Source organism: Phyllobates terribilis, unplaced genomic scaffold, assembly GCF_046119375.1.
Source record: "Phyllobates terribilis strain yellow unplaced genomic scaffold, ASM4611937v1 Scaffold_11__3_contigs__length_659146591, whole genome shotgun sequence".
NCBI classification, from domain to species: Eukaryota; Metazoa; Chordata; class Amphibia; order Anura; family Dendrobatidae; genus Phyllobates; species Phyllobates terribilis.
The window spans coordinates 256,384,924-256,406,409 of record NW_027362771.1 but is presented as its reverse complement, the minus strand read 5'-3'; the positions used below and the strand labels follow the sequence as shown (position 1 = coordinate 256,406,409).

Here is a 21,486-nt window from a genome sequence, read left to right as displayed (position 1 = left end):
ATTGGCATACTCAGGAGAAATTGCACAAATATTTTTGGGGTCTATTTTCTCCTCTTTCCGTTGTGAAAATAAAAAAATTGGGCTAAAACATAATTTTTGTGGAAAAAGTTCGATTTTTTTATTTTTTTTTTATTTTCAGGTCTCTATATTATAAACTTCTGTGAAGCACCTGGGAGTTCAGGGTGCTCACCACACATCTAGATACATTCCCTGAGGGGTATAGTTTCCAAAATGGTGTTACTTGTGGGGGGTTTCCACTGTTTAGGCACATCAGGGGCTCTCCAAACGCAAAATGACATCCGCTAATTATTCAAGCTAATTTTACATTCAAAAAGTCAAATGGTGCTCCTTCCCTTCCGAACACTGCTGTGCGCTCAAACAGTGGTTTTCCCTCACATATTGGGTATCAGCACACTCAGGAAAAATTGCACCCCAATTTTGGGGTCCATTTTTTCCTGTTACCCTTGCGAAAATAAAAAAAATTGGGGTCTAAAGTAACATTTTTGAGAAAAAAGTTAAATGTTCATTTTTTTCTTCCACGTTCCAAAAATTCCTGTGAAGCACCTGAACGGTTAATAAACTTCTTGAATGTGGTTTTGAGCACCTTGAGAGGTGCAGTTTTTAGAATGGTGTCACTATTGGGTATTTTCTGTCATAGAGGCCCCTCAAACTCACTTCAAATGTGATGTGATCCCTAAAAAAATGTTTTTGTAAATTTTGTTGGAAAAATGAGAAATCGCTGGTCAACTTTTAACCCTTATAACTTCCTAACAAAAAAAATTTTGGTTCCAAAATTGTGCTGATGTAAAGTAGACATGTGGGAAATGTTATTTATTAACTATTTTTTGTGACCTCATTTTGGGGTGGAAAATAGGAAAAAAAAATTTTTATAACATAGGGTCCATCTTATAGTCTGAATAGGTACGGTATCTTACCTGGGGGGTGGTGGAACAGGGATCACAGGAGGCAGGGTCCTTCAGGAAACCGGCCTGGCGGAAGTGGAGGAATGCTGCGGACCCTGGATACATGAAGCCGGTGCTACAGCAGCTGTGAGTTGCAGTGGCGGTGAGGCAGAGGAGCTGGGGCCTGTGCCAGGCTGTGAGCGGCATCCGCCGGTGAGGAAGAGGAGCCGGGCCTGTGCTCCTCTGCCTCAGCGCCGGACGCCGCTCACAGCCAGGTGACAGGCCCAGCTCCTCTGCTTCACCGCCCGACACCAGCCACTCCAGCACAGGTACAGACCCCAGCTCCAGCCACATTTCATCTCTGCCGCCGCTGGAGGACCCTGCGATCCCCGCTCCACTACCACCTGTAGAGCAATGTTCGGACCATAAGACGCACCCCCATTTTCCTTCCAAATTTGAGGGGAAAAAGTGCGTCTTATGGTCCGATGAATACCGTATTACAGTGCATTGTGAAAGTATTTGGCCCCCTTGAACTTTTCTTCCTTTCGCCACATTTCTGGCTTCAAACGTAAAGATTCTAATTTTTTTGGGAAGAATTAACAATTGGGACACAATCGTGAAGTAGAACGGAGTTTATTGGATATTTGAAACTTTTTTAACAAATTAAAAACTGAAAAGTGGGGCGTGCAATATTATTCGGCCCCTTTACTTTCACTGCAGCAAACTCACTCCAGAAGTTCAGTGAGGATCTCTGAATGATCCAATGTTGTCCTAAATGACTGGTAATGATAAATAGAATCAACCTGTGTGTTAATCAAGTCCCCGTATAAATGCACCTGCTCTGTGATAGTCTCAGGGTTCTGTTTCAAGTGCAGAGAGCATCATGAAGACCAAGGAACACACCAGGCAGGTCCGAGATACTGTTCTGGCGAAGTTTCAAGCCAAATTTGGATACAAAAAGATTTCACAAGTTTTAAACATCTCAAGGAGCACTGTGCAAGCGATCATATTGAAATGGAAGGAGTATCAGACCACTGCAAATCTACCAAGACCCGGCCGTCCCTCTAAATTTTCATCTCGAACAAGGAGAAGACTGATCAGAGATGCAGCCAAAAGGCCCATGATCACTCTGGATGAACTGCAGAGATCTACAGCTGAGGTGGGAGAGTCTGTCCATAGGACAACAATCAGTTGTACACTGCACAAATCTGGCCTTTATGCAAGAGTGGCAAGAAGAAAGCCATTTCTCAAAGATATTCATAAAAAGTCTCGTTTGAAGTTTGCCACAAGCCGCCTGGGAGACACACCAAACATGTGGAATAAGGTGCTCTAGTCAGATGAAACCAAAATCAAACTTTTTGGCCACAATGCAAAACGATATGTTTGGCGTAAAAGCAACACAGCTCATCACCCTCAAAACACCATCCCCACTGTCAAACATGGTGGTGGCAGCTTCATGGTTTGGGCCTGCTTTTCTTCAGCAGGGACAGGGAAGATGGTTAAAATTGATGGGAAGATGGACAGAGCCAAATACAGGACCATTCTGGAAGAAAACCTATTGGAGTCTGCAAAAGACCTGAGACTGGGACGGAGATTTATCTTCCAACAAGACAATGATCCCCAACATAAAGCAAAATCTACAATGGAATGGTTCAAAAATAAACGTATCCAGGTGTTAGAATGGCCAAATCAAAGTCCAGACCTGAATCCAATCGAGAATCTGTGGAAAGAGCTGAAAACTGCTGTCCACAAACGCCCTCCATCCAACCTCAATGAGCTTGAGCTGTTTTGCAAGGAAGAATGGGCAAGAATTTCAGCCTCTCGATGTGCTAAACTGATAGAGACATACCCTAAGCGACTTGCAGCTGTAATCGCAGCAAAAGGTGGCGCTACAAAGTATCAACTCAAGAGGGCCCACTTTTCAGTTTTTAATTTCTTAAAAAAGTTTAAAATATCCAATAAATTTTGTTCCACTTCATGATTGTGTCCCACTTGTTGATTCTTCCCAAAAAAATTAGAATTTTATATCTTTGTTTGAAGCCAGAAATGTGGCAAAAGGTAGAAAAGTTCAGTGGGGGCAAGTACTTTCACAATGCACTGTACATCTTTAGAACATTTAAATCCAATTTGCATAATAATTTGGAACGTGGTGTAGATGTACTGGATCCGGGTATTAACATGATCTCCACTTACAGACACTCCGCTGTTCTGAAGGGTCTTCCCAGTAGTATGTAAGTTAATTATTGTAAATATTTTGTCCAAATCATTGAGAGGAAAATCTCTACCTTGATCAGTTCTGGCTGCACTATAGTATTTCAGTCATGGTACTGTTCATACCAAACTGTACTTAGAATTTCAGTGGTGACGCGAGTGACTATCCAGCGTACTGTAAACATTTACAAGAAGTAATGAAAGATGTCTTTTTGTGACAGTTATATTTTGAGACGCGAAGTCCTCTATGAAAATACATGTTACCCTGCTGGAACTTACTATTATTTGAACTTCTTTCTAAATCATTTGCTTATTTTAAAAAATAAGGAAAATTTTGCTTGATTTCAAATTGAGGATTCTGTTGTCAATCTCTTTGTTAAAGTTTATCTGTATGGGGAGAACATTATGGGGACAGGCAGGGGGCTGGGCCAGGTCACGAAAAAATGCTACATGATGATCAATAAAGTTTGTTTAAAAAAAAAACTATTCTCTGAAACTGCAAATTTTAATAGCCTTTATTAAGAACTGACACGAAGACATGAAAAACGCATGCATAAAAAAAGCATGCTGGAAAACCGCATGTAAAAAAATGCACCAAAAAAACGCAATTAACCTAATTTGCATATTCGGTGCGGAAATTGGGCAGAAATTCGACAGCGTCAAAACCGCAGCTAATCCGGACCGTGTGCACATACCCTTCAACTATTTGCCTGATGTATTCTTTGATTGCTCTTGCTAGGCCACGAAATTATGCAAAATCATCTAGTTTACATCCAGAAAGAACTGACCATTTTTCATCCGTATTGTCATCCACATGCCATTCGTGTGTCTGTTTTTTCAACCCTTTGATGACGTCCATTGCATACGTACAGCGCCGGGGGAGGTACGTTCCGGCAAACCGTCGTACATGCTGCAGAGCCGACACAATCATCAGTGGGCGTCCGCTATAAATCATAGATGTCAGCCTGCAGAAATGCCCACGATCTGTGCTTACGCCGATAGCAGGTGTTTAACCCCTCTGATGCTCTTGTCAATATCGATCGACATGCAGAGGGAGGAAGCTCCCTTTCTGCTCTGATCGGCACAATAGAAAGCAATCAAAAAATGTTATGTGCCCAAAAATGGTACCAATAAAAAATAGTCGTCGTCCTGTAAAAAACAAGCGCTCACATGACTCTACCTGCCGAAATCTGGAAAAATTATAGCTCTCACTGTACTGGGGTTATTTGTGGAGGATTTCTACTGTCTAGGCACATCAAACGCAACATGGCGCCCACAGACTATTCCATCAAAGTCTGCGCTCAAAAATGTCGCTCCTTCCTCTCTGAGCCCTCCTGCCCTGCGCCCATACAGTAGTTTCTCACCACATATGGGGTATCGGCGTACTCATTAGAAATTGCACAACAAATTTTTGGGTCCATTTTCTCCAAGATCAAAAAATATCAATTCTGTTTTTTTTTATTTTAATACATTAATCACTGGGAGAGCTAAGCGACAATCTAGTTTTTATACTGTGGGCCATTAAAGATGCAACCATGCCAAATATGTGTATTTTTTTTATCCAATAATAAAGGAAAAGAGGAGGGCTATTTAAAGGAAAGCCATTATCAAAAATGACATTGATTAATCAGGTTTTTGTGTTAAAGTGAACCGGTCACCAAGAAAATGCAGGCATCATGTTTTAGAGAGGGGCGAGCTGAATAGATTAATATATAGTTTTGTGAGGAAAGATTCAGGATAACCTGTGTATTATTTATTGTATTTAATCCTCTGCTCTTTCTGGGATTTTCAGTCCAGTTGGCTTTCCTATCACTGACTGACTGCTATCTCTGCATGCACACTGATCTAAAAGCTGTCAGTCTCTGATAGCCCCTCCCACTGGATCACACATCCCTGTAAGAGCAGACATTTAAATTATTAAATCCCAGGTTATACTGAATCTTTTCTCATGAGATAGATCACTGCTTGTTTGCCAAGAGGTCCCATCTATCAGGGCTGTGGAGTTGGAGTCCGTGTCCATTTTGGTGGAGTCGGTATAAAATGGATCGACTCCTAAAATATAGAATAAATTGGGTACAGTAGTTCAAAGCAGTTTGTGGGGAATATTTTTTTCATAAGAATTTGGGAAAGTTATGACATGTCCTATAAATGTCTGTCCTATTTCTGATCTAAGGTTCTAGACGTTTAGCTGAGATGAATCTGTGCTACAGTAAATTTATCACTTAAACATGAGCCATGTGTGAGGGAGTCTGAGTTGGAGTCGGAGGTTTGGCTTACCGACTCCACAGCCCTGCCGTCTTCAGCTCTGGCAAAAATTAAGAGACCTCTGAACAGTTTTCTTTTGGAAAGCATGGAAAGAATGGTAGAAAGCATGCCAAGACGCATAAAAGCTGTGATTAAAAATCATGGTTAGTCCACCAAATAATGATTTCTGAACTGTTCATGAGTTAAAACATGAGTAATTTGAGGTCTGAAAGCACTGTTTCTTTTTTTAGAATTTTGATGCTTTATCATTTGCTGCAAATAAATACAACATTTTTAGCTTTGAATTTCGGAGACATGTCAGTAGTTTATAGAATAAAACAACAATGTACATTTTACTCAAAAATATACCTATGAAGAGAAAAATCAGAGAAACTGAAAATTTTGCACTTGTGTCTTAATTTTTGCCAGTGCTGTATGTTGTAACACCTAATTGAAAGTATACTACTGGATTATTAACCCTTGGACTGCTAAAATTGTCTCACCTGTACACTGCAGCTGCCGTGGGTGTAAAGCCCAAGCACAAAAATACATTATTTATAGCATGTATTAGCAGTGTCCATTGCAGTGACATGATGTTTTGTACTTTTGTGTTGCCTTCTCATCATAGATATCATTCTTGTTCTCCAGTGTAGTGTTAGGGATGACCGATCACCAAATTATTGTCTTTGACAGGGAATACACAGATCATCTCAGTGCTAGAGGTTATATGTAATATTTTATAATGGATACAGAGGCAAAATCATTCCTGTTGCCAGCGCCAATTCTGTTTTTCATCAGGAGAAGAGAAGGTCCTTTCTTTCATGTGCTGTTGTTTAGCCAATCACAGAAAAAGTGTGGATACCTATTTATCATGAGATTGGCTCTAAAGCTCTATTAGGGTTCATACAGACGTGCGTGGATCTCAGTCCAATCACAGACCGCAATGCATGGACTGGCCACGGGTCTCCCAACCCAAGCCCGACCCAAGCTTGAGAGTCTCCTAGAAATATATGAAGCGGTCATGCTTCGGTCGGGACACATGGATGTCCGCACGAAGTAGAGAGTCTGGTATTTCTGCGAGTAAAGTATACATTGGATCTACAAAAAATAAATAAACTGCCACTAGTGCAGTCCATAGGACATGTACACCGCACTATGCTTGCATCATAAGGGAAAATGGGGACTGCTTCTCTTTAAATTCTATAAAACACAGTGAAGTCTGCTCTTTATTTTCTTATTGAAATTAACATTTCTTTAAGACTGTATTTGGATCTGCTTTCAGCACTTCTATTGCTCTGCCATGGGAATAGAACAACGAAAATGACAGTACTGCCAGATTTATTTATTTTTATTTATTTTACTCACTTATATAGCGCCATCTTATTCCACAGCGCTTCACAGACATTATGGACACTGTCCCTATTAGGGATCACAATCTACATTCCCTATAGTATGTCTTTGGAGTGTGGGAGGAAACCGGAGAACCTGGAGGAAACCCACGCAAACATGGGGAGAGCATACAGACGTTGTCCTTGGTGGTATTTGAACCCAGAACCCCAGCGCTGCAAGGCTGCTGTGCTAACCACTGAGCCACTGTGCTGCCCTATCCATCTCATTATGGACACCAATTTAGCAGATATAATGAATTATAAAAGAATTCATCCCGTATATTTTTTTGTGTTTTTTTTTTTCTGGTGGTGGAGGTGAGGGGGGCTCGAAAGTGAATGTTAACAGTCTTAGTTAACCAACCGCATCTACAGATCAGTAGTAATATTGCAGAGTTCCACTAATGGGGAATTTCTAATTTAATTCCTGAATCACATGAGCTTGGTGGAGGTGAATAAAGCATTCTGTAATCTTGTCCAGGGCTTTAATTTGCCAAAGCATCTTTGGACAAGCCAAATTCAGTTTTCCTGTTGTAACCCAGGTACTGGGTTCTGGGGAAACATAAAGTCACCAGCAATGTTGTTTTCAGTTGCAAACTGTTAAAACTTAAGCAGTTTATTAAGGAGGCTTTATGCACGAGAAGTGCCAATTAGCAAGTTTAGGTCTCATAATTTCTGCCGGTTCTGGGCTATTAACTGGCTGTCATTCAGCTATAGCAATGCAGAGTAGAACAGGAGTCCTCATGCATGCATGGTAGAAGCACACACTTGCTGGGCTTCTATTACATCACATAAAAAGGATAACATTTCTGTATTGCTGATTATTGCTAAGATCTAGTCCGTCCCATTCATTAAATTCTTGAAGTAGCTAATACAAATACCCTAAGCCACTCATACTGTTCAACTTGTTCTTCAAGTGCTATATGGTGAATGATCTCTTATTATACTCACAAAAACCGCAATAGAAGATATCACGTGTAACTCATGGCCATCTTTCCATAGTAAAAAGTCCATCCAAGTCTAGATTTGTTGTGATTTTTTTTTTACACTAAAACTAGTGCAAATTGTGTACTGATTTGATTAGTGACTAATTCGAAAAATATACACAGTGCCTTTTCCCTTTAATATCTCTTGTTTTAGAAAAACATTAGTCGTGGTGTCACCGTACCCAAAACACGGGAACAATGTGGAGTGTTGTTGTTTTGTTGATGCCTTGATAGCGTGTCCTCTTGATGAGAGATATTGGTGTTTCTAGTCACAACAATGGCAGCATGCTATGTCTTGTAAATCACTGCAGAAAGTTACATTTTGTCTCGTGTTTCATGTCCTGAACCACGAGACTTTTTTTTAGTCTTTAATCATTTTTGGAGGACATTTTGGAGGAAGAGGATTTTAGAGGAAAACAGAGACTGTAAAATAAAGGTTAGGCTATGTCCAAACGTAGCAGATATAGTGAGGATTGTCAGTGCAGATTGCACACAAAAAGTCTGCAATAAAGTACAGTACAAAAACGTATACAGGATGTAATATTCTGCAACTTGATAGATCTAGATATATATGTGTATATATAAATAATTTAAACTGTGAAATATGTAGTAAATCCGCAGCAAAATCCAAATTTATTCGGTCGCCCATGACAGCACCACGTGAGAGAGAGGATCCGCCCATCAAGGACAGGAAACCTACAGGTTAAAAAGGGCGGCCCTCTCTTCCCGCCTCAGTTTAGGTTTCCTGTCCATGATGGGGGACCTTGCAGGCTTACCTGCAGAAGATGGACTCCTGTCCCAGAGAGGGCCACAGCAGGTGGTTGGAGCTGGTCCGTCCCAGTCCTCTGGAGACGCCACGGCAGGGCTCATGGGGGCGCCTCCGTGAGCGTTGCGGCGGGCGCGACATCGCCTCACGGGAGGTAGATGTCCGCCAGGTGTGGGGCCGCTAGCGGGCTTTCCCCCCCCCCCGCTACAGCTTGCAGGAGATCCAGGTCATGAACGCCGGGGCGGGTGCGACCTTCTGACGTGACTTCCGGTGCGCCGGGCAGGAAGCCCTGTGACGTCACCGGAAGGGGCAGGGCTCGTTTGAATTTTTGGCGCGTGCAGCTGAACGCCGGGAGATTGAGGACCTGGCGGCGAGGAGCCCACCTGGATCCCACCTGGATCTGGGGAGGAAGACCAAGGAGCAGGTAACGCCCTCCTGGGTAAAAAAAGAAAAAAAAAAAAAGGAAACACACACCCACACATGGTACCGGTATGGCCAGTATATAAAGGGTCTGGTAACATACAGAGGTGCTTCCCAGCCCATTCTTACATTGTAAGCTATGGAAGATTCACAGGAGCTGTCACCTAGGCAACAACATCTGCTGCAGGAGCAGCCCTCTAGGGAGCCCTCACAACTAGTGGCGCAGCGTCATTCCCAGCTAGGGTCTGGTCGTTCAGCTAGAAGAGCTACCATTAAGAGCAGGAAGGACGGTCCGGTGCGGCGTGATTCCTCGCCATGCATGCTGGATTCTTCTGCTTCTACGGTACCGAAGGTTCTGTGGGTGAGTGGAATCTTCGTGAAAGTTCTACTAATGTTTCCTCCTTCTTTCGATCTATGACTTTCTTTTAGAGCAAGAAATGTTCCTCGAAGTCCAAGCACAGAGTGTGTGCCTTATGCAGCTGTCCACTCCCTGATTCATATAGCAAAAGGTTATGTCAGCTTTGTATCAGCAAAATGATATCGGAGGAGACCCCAGATTTTTCCCTAGGCCTAAGAACTTTAATAAGGGAAGAAATAGGCAAAGCATTGCAAGGTTCAGAGTCTGGGCATATTCCTCAAGAAACCCAGCTGGGTTCAGACTCTGAGCTATCAGTCGCTTCCTCCTCCGCCTTCTCTTCCTCTGATAGTGAGCCAGATAGACAGTGCTTCCCCCTGAAGGAGGTCGATGCCCTAGTAAAAGCCGTCCGATCTACAATGGGGATAGTGGACTCGAGGGTAGAGAAGTCAGCTGAGGATGTTATGTTTGGTGGTCTGGGGCTAAAGAAGAGAAGGGTCTTTCCAGTAAATTCAAAGGTGAAAGACCTCATTGATAAGGAGTGGAGAAAGCCTGACAAGAAGGGTAGTGTTCCTCCATCCTTTAAAAGGAAATATCCGTTTGAGGATGCTATGTGTTCCTCCTGGTTAAAAGCACCCAAGCTGGATGTTGCTGTTACCAAAGAAGCGAAAAGAACTTCCCTCCCGTTCGATGATATGGGTGCATTGACAGATCCCCTAGACAGACGGGCTGATACTTTCCTGAAAGGGGCATGGGAGACAGCTGCGGGAGCACTGAGACCAACAGTAGCTGCTACCTGTACGTCCAGAGCCCTGATGGTGTGGCTTGAACAGCTAGACAGTCAGTTGAAGGATGGGACTTCTAGGAAAGACATTATTTCTTCCCTTCCACTGGTTCAGGGGGCGGCAGCTTTTCTTGCTGATGCATCTGTGGACTCAGTGAGGTTGGCAGCAAAGTCAGCAGCACTGTCAAATGTGGCTCGGCGAGCCTTGTGGATTAAAAGCTGGCCAGGGGATTTACAGACTAAGTCCAGACTGTGTACAATCCCGTGTGAAGGGGAATACCTCTTTGGTCAGACCATGGACGACTTATTGACGAAAGCGGGGGACCCTAAGAAGGGGTTTCCATCAGTAACCTCTACCCTCCTTTAAGAGATCGTTCCGGAAGAGGAAATTTTTCCGGAAGAGATATTTCAGTGAGCAAGACAAGTCTGATGAGAGGTCGAAAAGGTAGAGGTCTACTCTTTGGTCCGTCTCCAAAAATTGAGCAGAAGCCAGGGGATACACAATCAGCCCAGGTGGGAGGGAGATTGTCATTTTTTGTCCCAGCTTGGGAACAGATTTCTCATAGTAATTGGATTTTGAGCCTGATGAAGTATGGTCTTAAATTTCAATTTAAAGCATTACCTCACAAAAGGTTCATGGTTGTTCCCTCCAGTTCTTCCCCAGAACGCCAGGCTGCCCTCGTTTCGGAAGTACAAACCCTAATAAGAAAGCACGTCCTGATTGAGGTTCCGGAAGCTGAAAAGGGTCTTGGTTTCTACTCCCCGCTCTTCTTGATTCTGAAACCGGATGGAAGTTTCAGGACAATTATAAATCTGAAATCCCTGAATAATTTCCTTAAAATACACACCTTTAAAATGGAGTCTTTAAAATCCGTAATAAAGTTACTTTTTCCCCACTGCTATATGGTAGTTCTCGATCTCAAAGATGCGTATTACCATATCCCAATTCATAGTGATTACCAGAAATACTTGAGGCTGGCCATTGAAATAGACGGGGTGGTTAAACACTTTCAATACACTGCACTCCCCTTCGGTTTAGCTATAGCCCCACGGGTTTTTACTGAAGTAATGGCGGAAGTTATGGCCCATATAAGAGAAAGGGACATTCTAATTATCCCTTACCTGGATGATCTCCTGATAGTGGGGAATTCGTTGGTTCAGTGCGAGACCCACCTGCAGGAGACCATGTCGGTCTTAAAGAGTTTGGGGTGGTTTCTAAATTTAGAAAAGTCTAGACTATCTCCACTCAAGGTACAACAATATCTGGGGGTCATATTAGATTCCAGGAAACAGCTATGTTGTCTTCCAGAAGAGAAAATTGATAGAATCCGGGAGTTGGTAGAACAATGTATACGTAAACCTTCTATGTCACTCCGTAAGGCCATGTCACTATTGGGAACCTTCACCTCCACTTTTCCTGCGGTTCGTTGGTCACAATTGCATTCAAGAGCCTTTCAGTGGGATGTGTTGTACAATAACGCAGCTTTAGAGGGGCATCTAGACCGTAAGTTTACGCTAGGTCCTCGTGCCATATGGTCCCTTCGTTGGTGGTTACGACAAGACAATCTTGCTAAAGGGGTTCCCTGGGAATGTAGTCCAACTGCAGTCTTGTCCACTGATGCAAGTGCTACAGGTTGGGGAGCTCACTTTGAAGGGAAATTAGTGCAGGGAACCTGGTCAAGCAGTGAGCAACAGTTGTCATCAAATGTTAAGGAGCTTCTGGCGGTGCAGCATGCGTTCAACGAGTTCCTTATATATTTTCAGGACCAGCATGTCCGTGTACTCTCGGACAATCAAGTCACGGTAGCTTACATAAACCACCAAGGGGGAACCTGCTCAAGAAACTTGATGAGGGTAGCGAACGCACTTCTGCTGAAAGCCGAAGAGCACTGTCTCTCTCTTTCGGCTACTCATCTAAAAGGCAAGGAAAACATCACAGCGGATTTCCTCAGCCGTACTTCCGTGAAAGAGGGAGAGTGGTCCCTAAATACACAAATATTCTCCAGAATCGTAGAAATGTGGGGCCTTCCGACTGTGGACTTATTCGCAACAAGAGCAAATCGGAAAGTGGAAAATTTTTGTTCCTTAGACCCCAGAGAAGGACCCCTGGCAGTGGACGCCTTCATGGTTCCCTGGAGATTTCCTCTGGCATATGCCTTCCCTCCCATGATCCTGCTCCCAGCGGTGATAAGAAAGATCAGGGCAGACCGGGCCAGAGTGATACTCATATGTCCCTTTTGGCCCAAAAGACCGTGGTTCCCTTGTCTCTGGAAGATGTCCATATCAGATCCCTGGGTTCTTCCGGAGATTCCGGACCTCCTCACTCAAGGGCCACTTTCCCATCCTCCAACCCCGAGTCTACATTTGACGGCGTGGAATTTGAGAGGGTGTTATTGACCAACAAAGGATTCCCCGCAAATGTAGTGAATACTCTCCTGGCTAGCAGAAAACCTGTTACCACCCGTATTTATGCCAGGACCTGGAGGAAGTTTCTGTCCTTTGCAGAAGTTAAGGTGGAGGAGGGGCCCCCTATTGGGAAAATTCTGGAATTTCTGCAGCGAGGCTTAGAATTAGGTCTCACTACCAGTACCTTGAAAGTACAGGTGTCGGCGTTGGGAGCTTTATTTTCTTCCAATATTGCAGATAACTATTGGATAGCCCGTTTTTTAAAAGCTTCCTTTAGGTGTAGACCCATTACCAAAGTAAAGATGTCTCCCTGGGATTTGAATTTTGTCTTAGATGCCTTGACCAGTCCTCCTTTTGAGTCACTAGATTTAGTCTCCCCCAAAATTATTTTCCTAAAGACGGTCCTGTTAGTAGCCCTAACTTCAGCCAGGAGAGTCGGTGACCTACAGGCCCCTTCAATATGCCCTCCATTTACGCAAATTCTGGACGATAGGATTATATTAAAACCTGATCCAGCCTTTCTTCCTAAAGTGGCCACTCGATTCCATAGAACCCAGGAAATAGTTCTCCCAACTTTTTGCTTTCCGCCCAAAAATCAAAAAGAGGAGAGACTTCACACTTTAGACGTTAGGAGGTGCGTACTAAGGTACTTAGAAGTATCACGTGGCTTTAGAAAGGATAAGTCCCTATTTATTTGCTATCAGGGGGCTAGGAAGGGTTGTAAGGCCTCAAAGGCTACAATCGCTAGATGGATCAAGGAGGCCATTTCCCTCGCATACTCCTCAGTGGATAAAGAGATACCGGAGGGATTGAGGGCGCATTCTACCAGAGCGGTATCAACCTCCTGGGCGGAGAAGACAGGGCTTTTCCATTGAGGAAATTTGTAAGGCTGCCACTTGGTCTTCTCCCTCTACTTTCTATAGGCACTATAGATTGGATCTGGGTGGCTCACTTTCGGGAGAAGGGTGCTTCAAGCTGTGGTCCCTCCCTAATTTCCTTCGTCTCTGTAATTCTCTCACGTGGTGCTGTCATGGGCGACCGAATAAAGCCTTAGTTACTTACCGGTAACGGGATTTTTCGGAGCCCATGACAGCACCTTTATATTCCCTCCCTTCACTGGTGTTGTGCACTCCTGTAGATTTGATTTCTTTTTGTGCACCCTTGCGGGAAATTGATGAAAAGTAATGTACTTAATGTGATTATGTTTGTTATAACTAACCTTGGCGGTACTCTCATGCTCTGTTAACTAAACTGAGGCGGGAAGAGAGGGCCGCCCTTTTTAACCTGTAGGTTTCCTGTCCTTGATGGGCGGATCCTCTCTCACATGGTGCTGCCATGGGCTCCGAAAAATCCCTTTACCGGTAAGTAACTAAGGCTTTTTGCAGCAGATCAGTTATGGCTTCTCTGGAAACGCCAAACCAGTTTTTTAATACCTCCATCTTATGGCTGCTTCAGACATTGGTGCGAATCAGCCCTGTGACACTCGGGTCAGGAGAGCCACGGCCAGTCAGTGCATTGCGGTCTGTGCACGCACATCTTAAGCAGCCCTTAGTTGTAAAAAGCCATTTCAGGCCAGGGGAGACTGATGTAGTGTTCCCATCAGAATGCCATGTAAAATTCGGTCAGTTGCACCTAAACAGTGGGGACAACTATAATAACACAGAGCCAGATTGTAGTCTGTTGATGAGAAGAATTTGACAGAATCGAAAATATCATGTAAATGTTACATGACACATGTTATATATATGTATTTGGTGTTAGCTGTATACCATGCTGAGATATACTTCTCATACTGCCAATATTTCCTTTTCAGCACTCTCTAAATCCCAAGCAGAAGTCCTTGCCCTCAAGAAGCAGAGTGAAGGGCTAACAAGAGAATATGATCGCCTTATCAGAGAACATGAGATACTACAGGTTTGTATCATACAATTTGTTCTCCTAGCTGTAGGATGACAATACTAGTTATTCCAAAAGCACAAACTAGCAGAAAATCATATTTTTGCATTGCCCAATTATATTAATATGTAATGGGAAGCTTATTTCACTACTTCACAGATTTTCTCATTTCCTTGCTCAGAGCTGCAGAATAGACTTAAAGAAGCACTCCTCCTCCCATCAGTTTTTATCCTCTTAATATATTGCAATCATCATATTATATGGCACTGTGTACTTACAATTGCTCATTTTGCATTTCTGCCCAGTTGATTACTCTCTTCTCTGCTCTATGTAGAAACGGGAAGTTTCCCCCTCCAACTCCTGACCCAGCTGCTCCGCTCCTCCCCCTGCCATAGACTTTTGCAGTGACTCATGACTTGTGCAGAGAAAATTGACCTCCTGTTTCTACATAGAGCTTGGAGGGATTCAGCTAGTCAGTTTTTAATCACGCGATATCAGACCTAATGGAAAACAGAAGAATTATCTGGGTAGAAAGGCAAGATGAGCAATTGTAAGTACACAGTGCTATATAATATGACGATTGCAATATATTAAGAGGTTAAAAACTTTGATGTGAGTGCTTCTCTAAAGACTAGAAATAATAAAGCCCATTTAGCTTCACACAAAATAATAGTAGTTCTAATGTACAAAAATAGATTTGTGGCTTCTGTAAGTAATAGAATCCAACAGGGTGGTCACTAGACAAACAGAAAAGTGCAGGCCTAGAGCAGTTTGTATACAGAATACATACCGTTGTCAGTGTATGTATATACATACTGCTTCAATGGCACTGTAAACTATATTGTGACCTGGCAAGAGTCTGTATATATCCATGGTAGCACTCAGTGTAACAAGACAATACTCTGTATACAGAATGTGGCAGGAATTAATTATAGTATCAGAGCTCCACACTATATGGCAAAAATGGGGTCTGTTCACATGTCTGCACATACTGACTGTATCCATAGGCTTTTATGTACCAAGCAAATTATAAAGTGTCCTAATAGCTTCCGCAGAGTTGGTATACCTTTTTTTGTAATTGGATAATCTACACATTCCCATGGGACACAGTAGAAAATGTATACTGCGCAGTATGGAGTGGGCAATTAATCAGCTTTTTGCCAAATTTCTAATTAGCTCCTGCCAAATTAATTATAATTTACACCACTATAACGGTACAAATTATTACAGAAATGCACTCCATAGTAAATCACTTGCGGTGGCATACAGCAGCTGTAAAATGGGCCAAATTCATGAATTTAGTGTCTTCAGTGCACTTGTCATCAAGACTGGCCTACAAAATTCCAGTCTTAGGAGACTACATATAGCCATAACTTGAAACTAAACTTAATGGGTGTGGTGGCACTGTACAATATTGGACAGTGGGGTACCCAAAGAACCAGTTGTATTATGAACAATTAATAAATTGGAGGACAACACAGCATATACACACATTTTATTGAAAAGAAAATATCATACATAAATACGGACCCAAAGCAGTTAATATCCCGACAATCAAAATTGCAATACAGAAGGCCTAGGTAAATTGCACTATGCCCAAAAGTATCTTATTTCAGAGAAATACTCCAACTATACATAAATTATTAGCTCAGTGGCTGTTGCCTGAACAATGTAAACGAAGCCCAGAGAGCATAGCAATAAAGGCTCAATTGTATAAAATATGAGTATTTTATTGCTATTCAGTATTTCTCTGAAATAAGATACTTTTGGCCACAGGGCATAGTGCAGTTTACCTAGGCCATCTGGGGTATTGCAGTTTTGATTGTCGGTATATTAACTACTTTGAGTCAGTATTTATGTATTGTATTCTTTATAATACTGGATATAGGCCATTACCTTGATATACCGTATATTCCGGCGTATAAGACGACTTTTGAAGACTGAAAAATCTTCTGTCTAGTCTGGGGTCGTCTTATACGCCGGTAATGCTTTTGAACTTTCAGAAATTGACATGCGGGGATACTCTGGGGGTGTTAATAAGCTGCCGTGGCCGTATCCCTGCCATGTGGGAGTTAATATAAGGTGGAGGGAGTTAAAATATGGCGGAGGTAGGTCCAGACTGTCAGCGCTTCTGTGCTAAAACTGACACATCGCTGCGTATTCCCAGCAGCGGAGACAGACAGAACCTAGCGAACTTTTCTGACACATCGCAGTGTCTTCCCAGCTCCGGACACAGCGCAGGGCTTCTGTGCCGACAGCTTTCACTTGTCACAGAAGCGCTGCGCTGTGTCCGGAGCTGCGAAGTTCGCATCGCTTCTGTGACAATATATGAAAAGCCGGCAATTCAGCAGCGGCATAAGCCGGCACCCGACAATTTAGAATAGAAAGAATAGAGCATCACACATAGATTAGATAGATAGAAACATGTCAGTCACAAATATAATAAGTGCAGTGATAGTGTTGCTTACTGTACTTGTCATCTAGTGTTAAAATAAAGGATTTATTAAAAAAAAATTGGCGTGGGGTTCCCCGTAATTTTAGTCTCTAGCGGAGGTTAAGCAGACGGCTGGGGCAGATGTTTGAAGCCTGGGAAGGGGGTAATACCCACGGAGCTTCCCAGGCTACTAATATCAGCCCCCAGCTGAATACCTAGCCTTTACTAGCTATTAAAATGGGGGATCCCAAAAAAATGACGTGGGGTCCCCCCTATTTTAATAGCTAGCAAAGGCTAGGCAGACAGCTGGAGGCTGATATTAGTAGCCCAGGAAGGGTGCCATGAATATTGGCCCCCTCCCAGGCTAGAAACACCAGCCGTCAGCCGCCCCAGAAATGGCGCATCTATAGGATGCGCCAATTCTGGCACTTAGCCTCGCTCTTCCCACTGCCCTGTAGCGGTGGCAGTGGGGTAATAGGGTTGGAGTTGATGTCAGCTTATAATGCCAGCTGACATCAAGCCCAGGTTAGTAATGGAGAGGCGTCTATAAGACACTCCCATTACTAACCCTATAGTCAAAGTTAAAAAAAAACACAAACACCCAGAATAAAGTCCTTTAATTGAAATAAACACACAATTTTTTAATGTTCTAAATTAAACCATACTTACGGTACCATCACGCCCATTCCAGCTGAAGCCAACGATCTCCTGCAATAAAAGTAAAATAATAAAGCAACCTCATCCTTACCTCTCCATGGTTCCCACGACAGCTTCAGCTCTGCTACATCGAGATGACAGGCTGGACCGCAGCAGAACACTGCCGTCCAGCTTGCCATGCCGCAGACACTGAGAAGCGCAGGCGTGCTTGCGCTCCTCAGTGTCTGGCTGTGACGGCATCCAGATGAGCCGACAATGAACTCAGCTCACCTCCTGGACGTCCGTCACTGACAGCGTGGGAAACTTCTACTGCGCATGCGGGGAGCAGGAGAATTTTCCCACGCTGTCAGTGACGTGCATGAGGTGAGCTGAGTTCATTGTCGGCTCATCTGGATGCCGTCACAGCCAGACACTGAGGAGCACAAGCATGCCTGCGCTTCTCAGTGTCTGCGGCATGGCAAGCTGAACGGCAGCGTTCTGCTGCGGTGCAGCCTGTCATGTGAATGTAGCAGAGCTGGACCGGTCCTGGGAACCATGGAGAGGTAAGGATGAGGTTGCTTTATTATTTTACTTTTATTGCAGGAGGTCGTTGGCTTCAGCTGGAATGGGCGTGACTGTAAGTATGGTTTAATTTAGAACATTAAAAAATTGTGTGTTTATTTCAATTAAAGGACTTTATTCTGGGTGTTGTGTTTTTTTTAATTACTTTACTAGAAATTCATGGCGGTCATGTCTAATATTGGCGTGACCCCATGAATTTCGGGCTTAGGGCCAGCTGATAATGCCAAGCTGGCCCTAACCCCTTTATTACCCAGTGAGCCACCGCACCAGGGCCCTGGATGAGTTGGGTACAGCGCCAGAAGATGGCGCTTCTATGAACGCGCCATTTTCTGGGGTGGCTGCGGACTGCAATTTGCAGCGGGGGGGGCCCAGAAAGCTTGGGCCTCCCTGCGCTGCAGATTCCAGCCCCCAGCTGCCTAGTTGTACCTGGCTGGACACAAAAAGAGGGCGAAGCCCCACGTATTTTTTTTTTAAATTATTTCATGAAATAATTAAAAAAAAAAAAAAAAAGGGCTTCCCTATATTGTTGTGTCCGGCCAGGTACAAATAGGCAGCTGGTGGTTGGGGGCAGCCCGTTCCTGCCTGCTGTACCTGGCTGGACACAAAAATATGGCGAAGCCCACGTCAACATTTTTGGGAAAAATTAATTACAAAATAAATAATAATTTAGGGACTGCATCTTTATTAACCCCTCAATTGTCATTTAGTGTTAAAATAAAGGATTTTTTAAAAAGAAAATTGGCGTGGGATCCCCCATCATTATAGTCTCTAGCGGAGGTTAAGCAGACGGCTGGGGCAGATGTTTGAAGTCTGGGAAGGGGGTAATACCCACGGAGCTTCCCAGGCTACTAATATCAGCCCCCAGCTGAATACCTAGCCTTTACTAGCTATTAGAATGGGGGACCCCCCAAAAAAATGACGTGGGGTCCCCCCTATTTTAATAGCTAGCAAAGGCTAAGCAGACAGCTGGGGGCTGATATTAATAGCCCAGGAAGGGTGCCATGAATATTGGCCCCCTCCCAGGCTAGAAACAGTAGCCCTCAGCCGCCCCAGATTTGGCACATCCTATTTGTGCGCCAAATCTGGCGCTTAGCCTCGTTCTTCCACGCTGCCCTGGTGTGGTGGCAGGGGGTAATAGTGGTGGGGTTCATGTCAGCACCAGCTGCCATGAAGCCCAGGTTAGTAATGATGGGCGTCTATAAGACACCCCCATTACTAACCTACAAAGAGTTAAAAATAAAAAACACACACTACACCCAGAAAAAAATAATTTATTTGAAATAAAACACACAATTTTATTTACCGTAATTCTTAGTTTACAAAAAAAAAATAGTTACCTGTCCAGGTTCCTGCGCTGATCTCCCATGCACAGCTGTCACATCTGGAGATGGATGTGACAGCTGTCATGGCTGCTGTAAGCTCAGACTGCCGGGAACACGTCCATTCCCGGCATCGTGAGCCCTGACTGAGGTCACCGGAGTGCATTCAGTCAGCGCAGCTCCGGGGACCTCGTTTACGCCACTGCTGTATCGTGGGAATTTCAGCAGCAGAAGGGAAGGAAGGGAGACACAGATTCTCTACTTCGTGGGTAGGCGGAGCCCCATAGGATAGTCACCTCAGATTGGAAAATGACGACCGGCCCCTCCAGTATATAGGCTCCTCCTACTCCCATGTTCATCAGTCTTTTTATCTGAGGTCTCAGAGGATAGTCGCTGCTTCGGCAGCTCCTCAGAAGAGTTTGTTATTTTATATCCAGCGAGTCCTGGACCCCCCGTGGTCTAGAGGTCTCTAGGGGTCTCGGCGCTGCTGAGACCACTGACCCTCCCTTGGCAGCTCTGTGTACCCCTTGAGGAGGTTCCCACTTATGCCTGCCGGCCCCGGGGGATACAGGGCGCTCCCTGGCGGAGGCGCACACCACACATCTGAGAGGGTCCCTGCGTGCTCCGCCATAGGGGGGAGCAAAGGGCCATGGCGCCACACATCCCTGAGGATCCCTGTGGCGTTCAGCCGGGTAAGTGCTCTTTGGTCTAAAGAGTATCTTTGACGGCTACGGCAAGTGTACTGCCTGTGTGTTTCTTGTCTATTTCAGACACTGCCTTGACTGGGGAGCAGAGATGGAGGCCAGTAATTTTTATTTTTTATTTGCGCATGCAGCGGCATCTCCTGCTCTCTGCTCCCCGTCCGTCCGTCCACACACTCAGGAGGAGCAGTCGCCGCAGTACCGGTGAGTCCCCTCTGCATCTGGCAGAGGTTCGTTGTCAGTGCTGTCACTTCGGCTACCTATTAGGAGTCCTCGTGAGCACTGCCGCTTTCCCTCCTAAAGCTATTTACTCCACTGACCTTTTTAGGCAGCGTAGTATTATAGTTGCTGTGATGTTAACCCCTTCTGAACAAGTGGAGCTTTCGGGGAAACACATGGTGTTTAAGGGAATTTCTCCCTTTGATTTTTTGCTTGGCATTTCTGGGGTAGCTCTTTTCTAAGAGTGAGCTTTAACCCTTCAGAGCCTGACGCATATATATATATAAAAAAAAAAAAAAAAAAAAAGTGAAGCGACACACTCAGGAGGAGCGGTCGCCGCAGTACCGGTGAGTCCCCTCTGCCTCTGGCAGGGGTTCTTTGTCAGTGCTGTCACTTCGGCTACCTATTAGGAGTCCTCGTGAGCACTGCCGCTTTCTCTTCTAAAGCTATTTACTTCACTGACCTTTTAGGCAGCATAGTATTATAGTTGCTGTGATGTTAACCCCTTCTGAAAAAGTGGAACTTTAGGGGAAACACATGGTGTTTAAGGGAGTTTCCCCCTATTGATTTTTGCTCGGCTTTCTGGGGTAGCTCTTTTCTAAGGGTGAGCTTTAACCCCTCAGAGCCTGACGCATATATAAAAAAAAAAAAAAAAAAAAGAGTGAGTTTTGAAAACAGGCTGTGCAGCTTTTACACTTTTTTTGCCATCCTTGTTGTACATCCTGGCATCTGGTGTGGGTGGCATGTCGGATCAGGGGCCTGGGAGTGCGGATCGGTCTCCTGATCCGTTTCAGGTTCAGTCGCACGCCTCTGATACACTCAGGCCTTCTACTACATCAAGTTGAACGCTCAGTGATGTTAAAGTGGAGGCGCTCACTCGCTCCATTGATAGTCTCTCTAGTCTCCTGGGACAGTGGGTGTCAGCTAGATCACACCCAATGCCACGAGGTAAAAAGCGCCACAAGACTATGGTGGCGTTGTCTCCCTCGCAGAGCGCATCAGAGGCTTCGGATTCACCAACAGATTCGGTTGATGAAATTTCTGAGTCCGAAGAGGAGGATCAACAGGATCGCTCTGTTTCTCTTTCGGGTCGTGTAGATGGGCTTATTAAGGACATGCGGGAAGTATTAGAGCTGTCTGAAGAGCCGACAAGACCGTCTAGGTCGGCCCGTCTGTATCGGAAGACGCGCCGTGTTCGTTCTACATTACCTGCGCATGAGGAACTTAACGAAGCGGTGGA

At 44.3% G+C, this 21,486-nt stretch overlaps 1 protein-coding gene across 1 annotated transcript in view; it reads left to right on the top strand.

Moving 5' to 3' along the window:
- BCAP29 (B cell receptor associated protein 29) overlaps window positions 1–21,486 on the top strand; it is a 126,446-nt gene that overhangs the window by 94,130 nt on the left and 10,830 nt on the right. Inside the window, exon 7 of the mRNA XM_073652216.1 lies at window positions 14,273–14,373. Within this exon, the coding sequence (XP_073508317.1) occupies window positions 14,273–14,373 (101 nt within the window). The remainder of the gene's footprint in view (window positions 1–14,272; window positions 14,374–21,486) is intronic.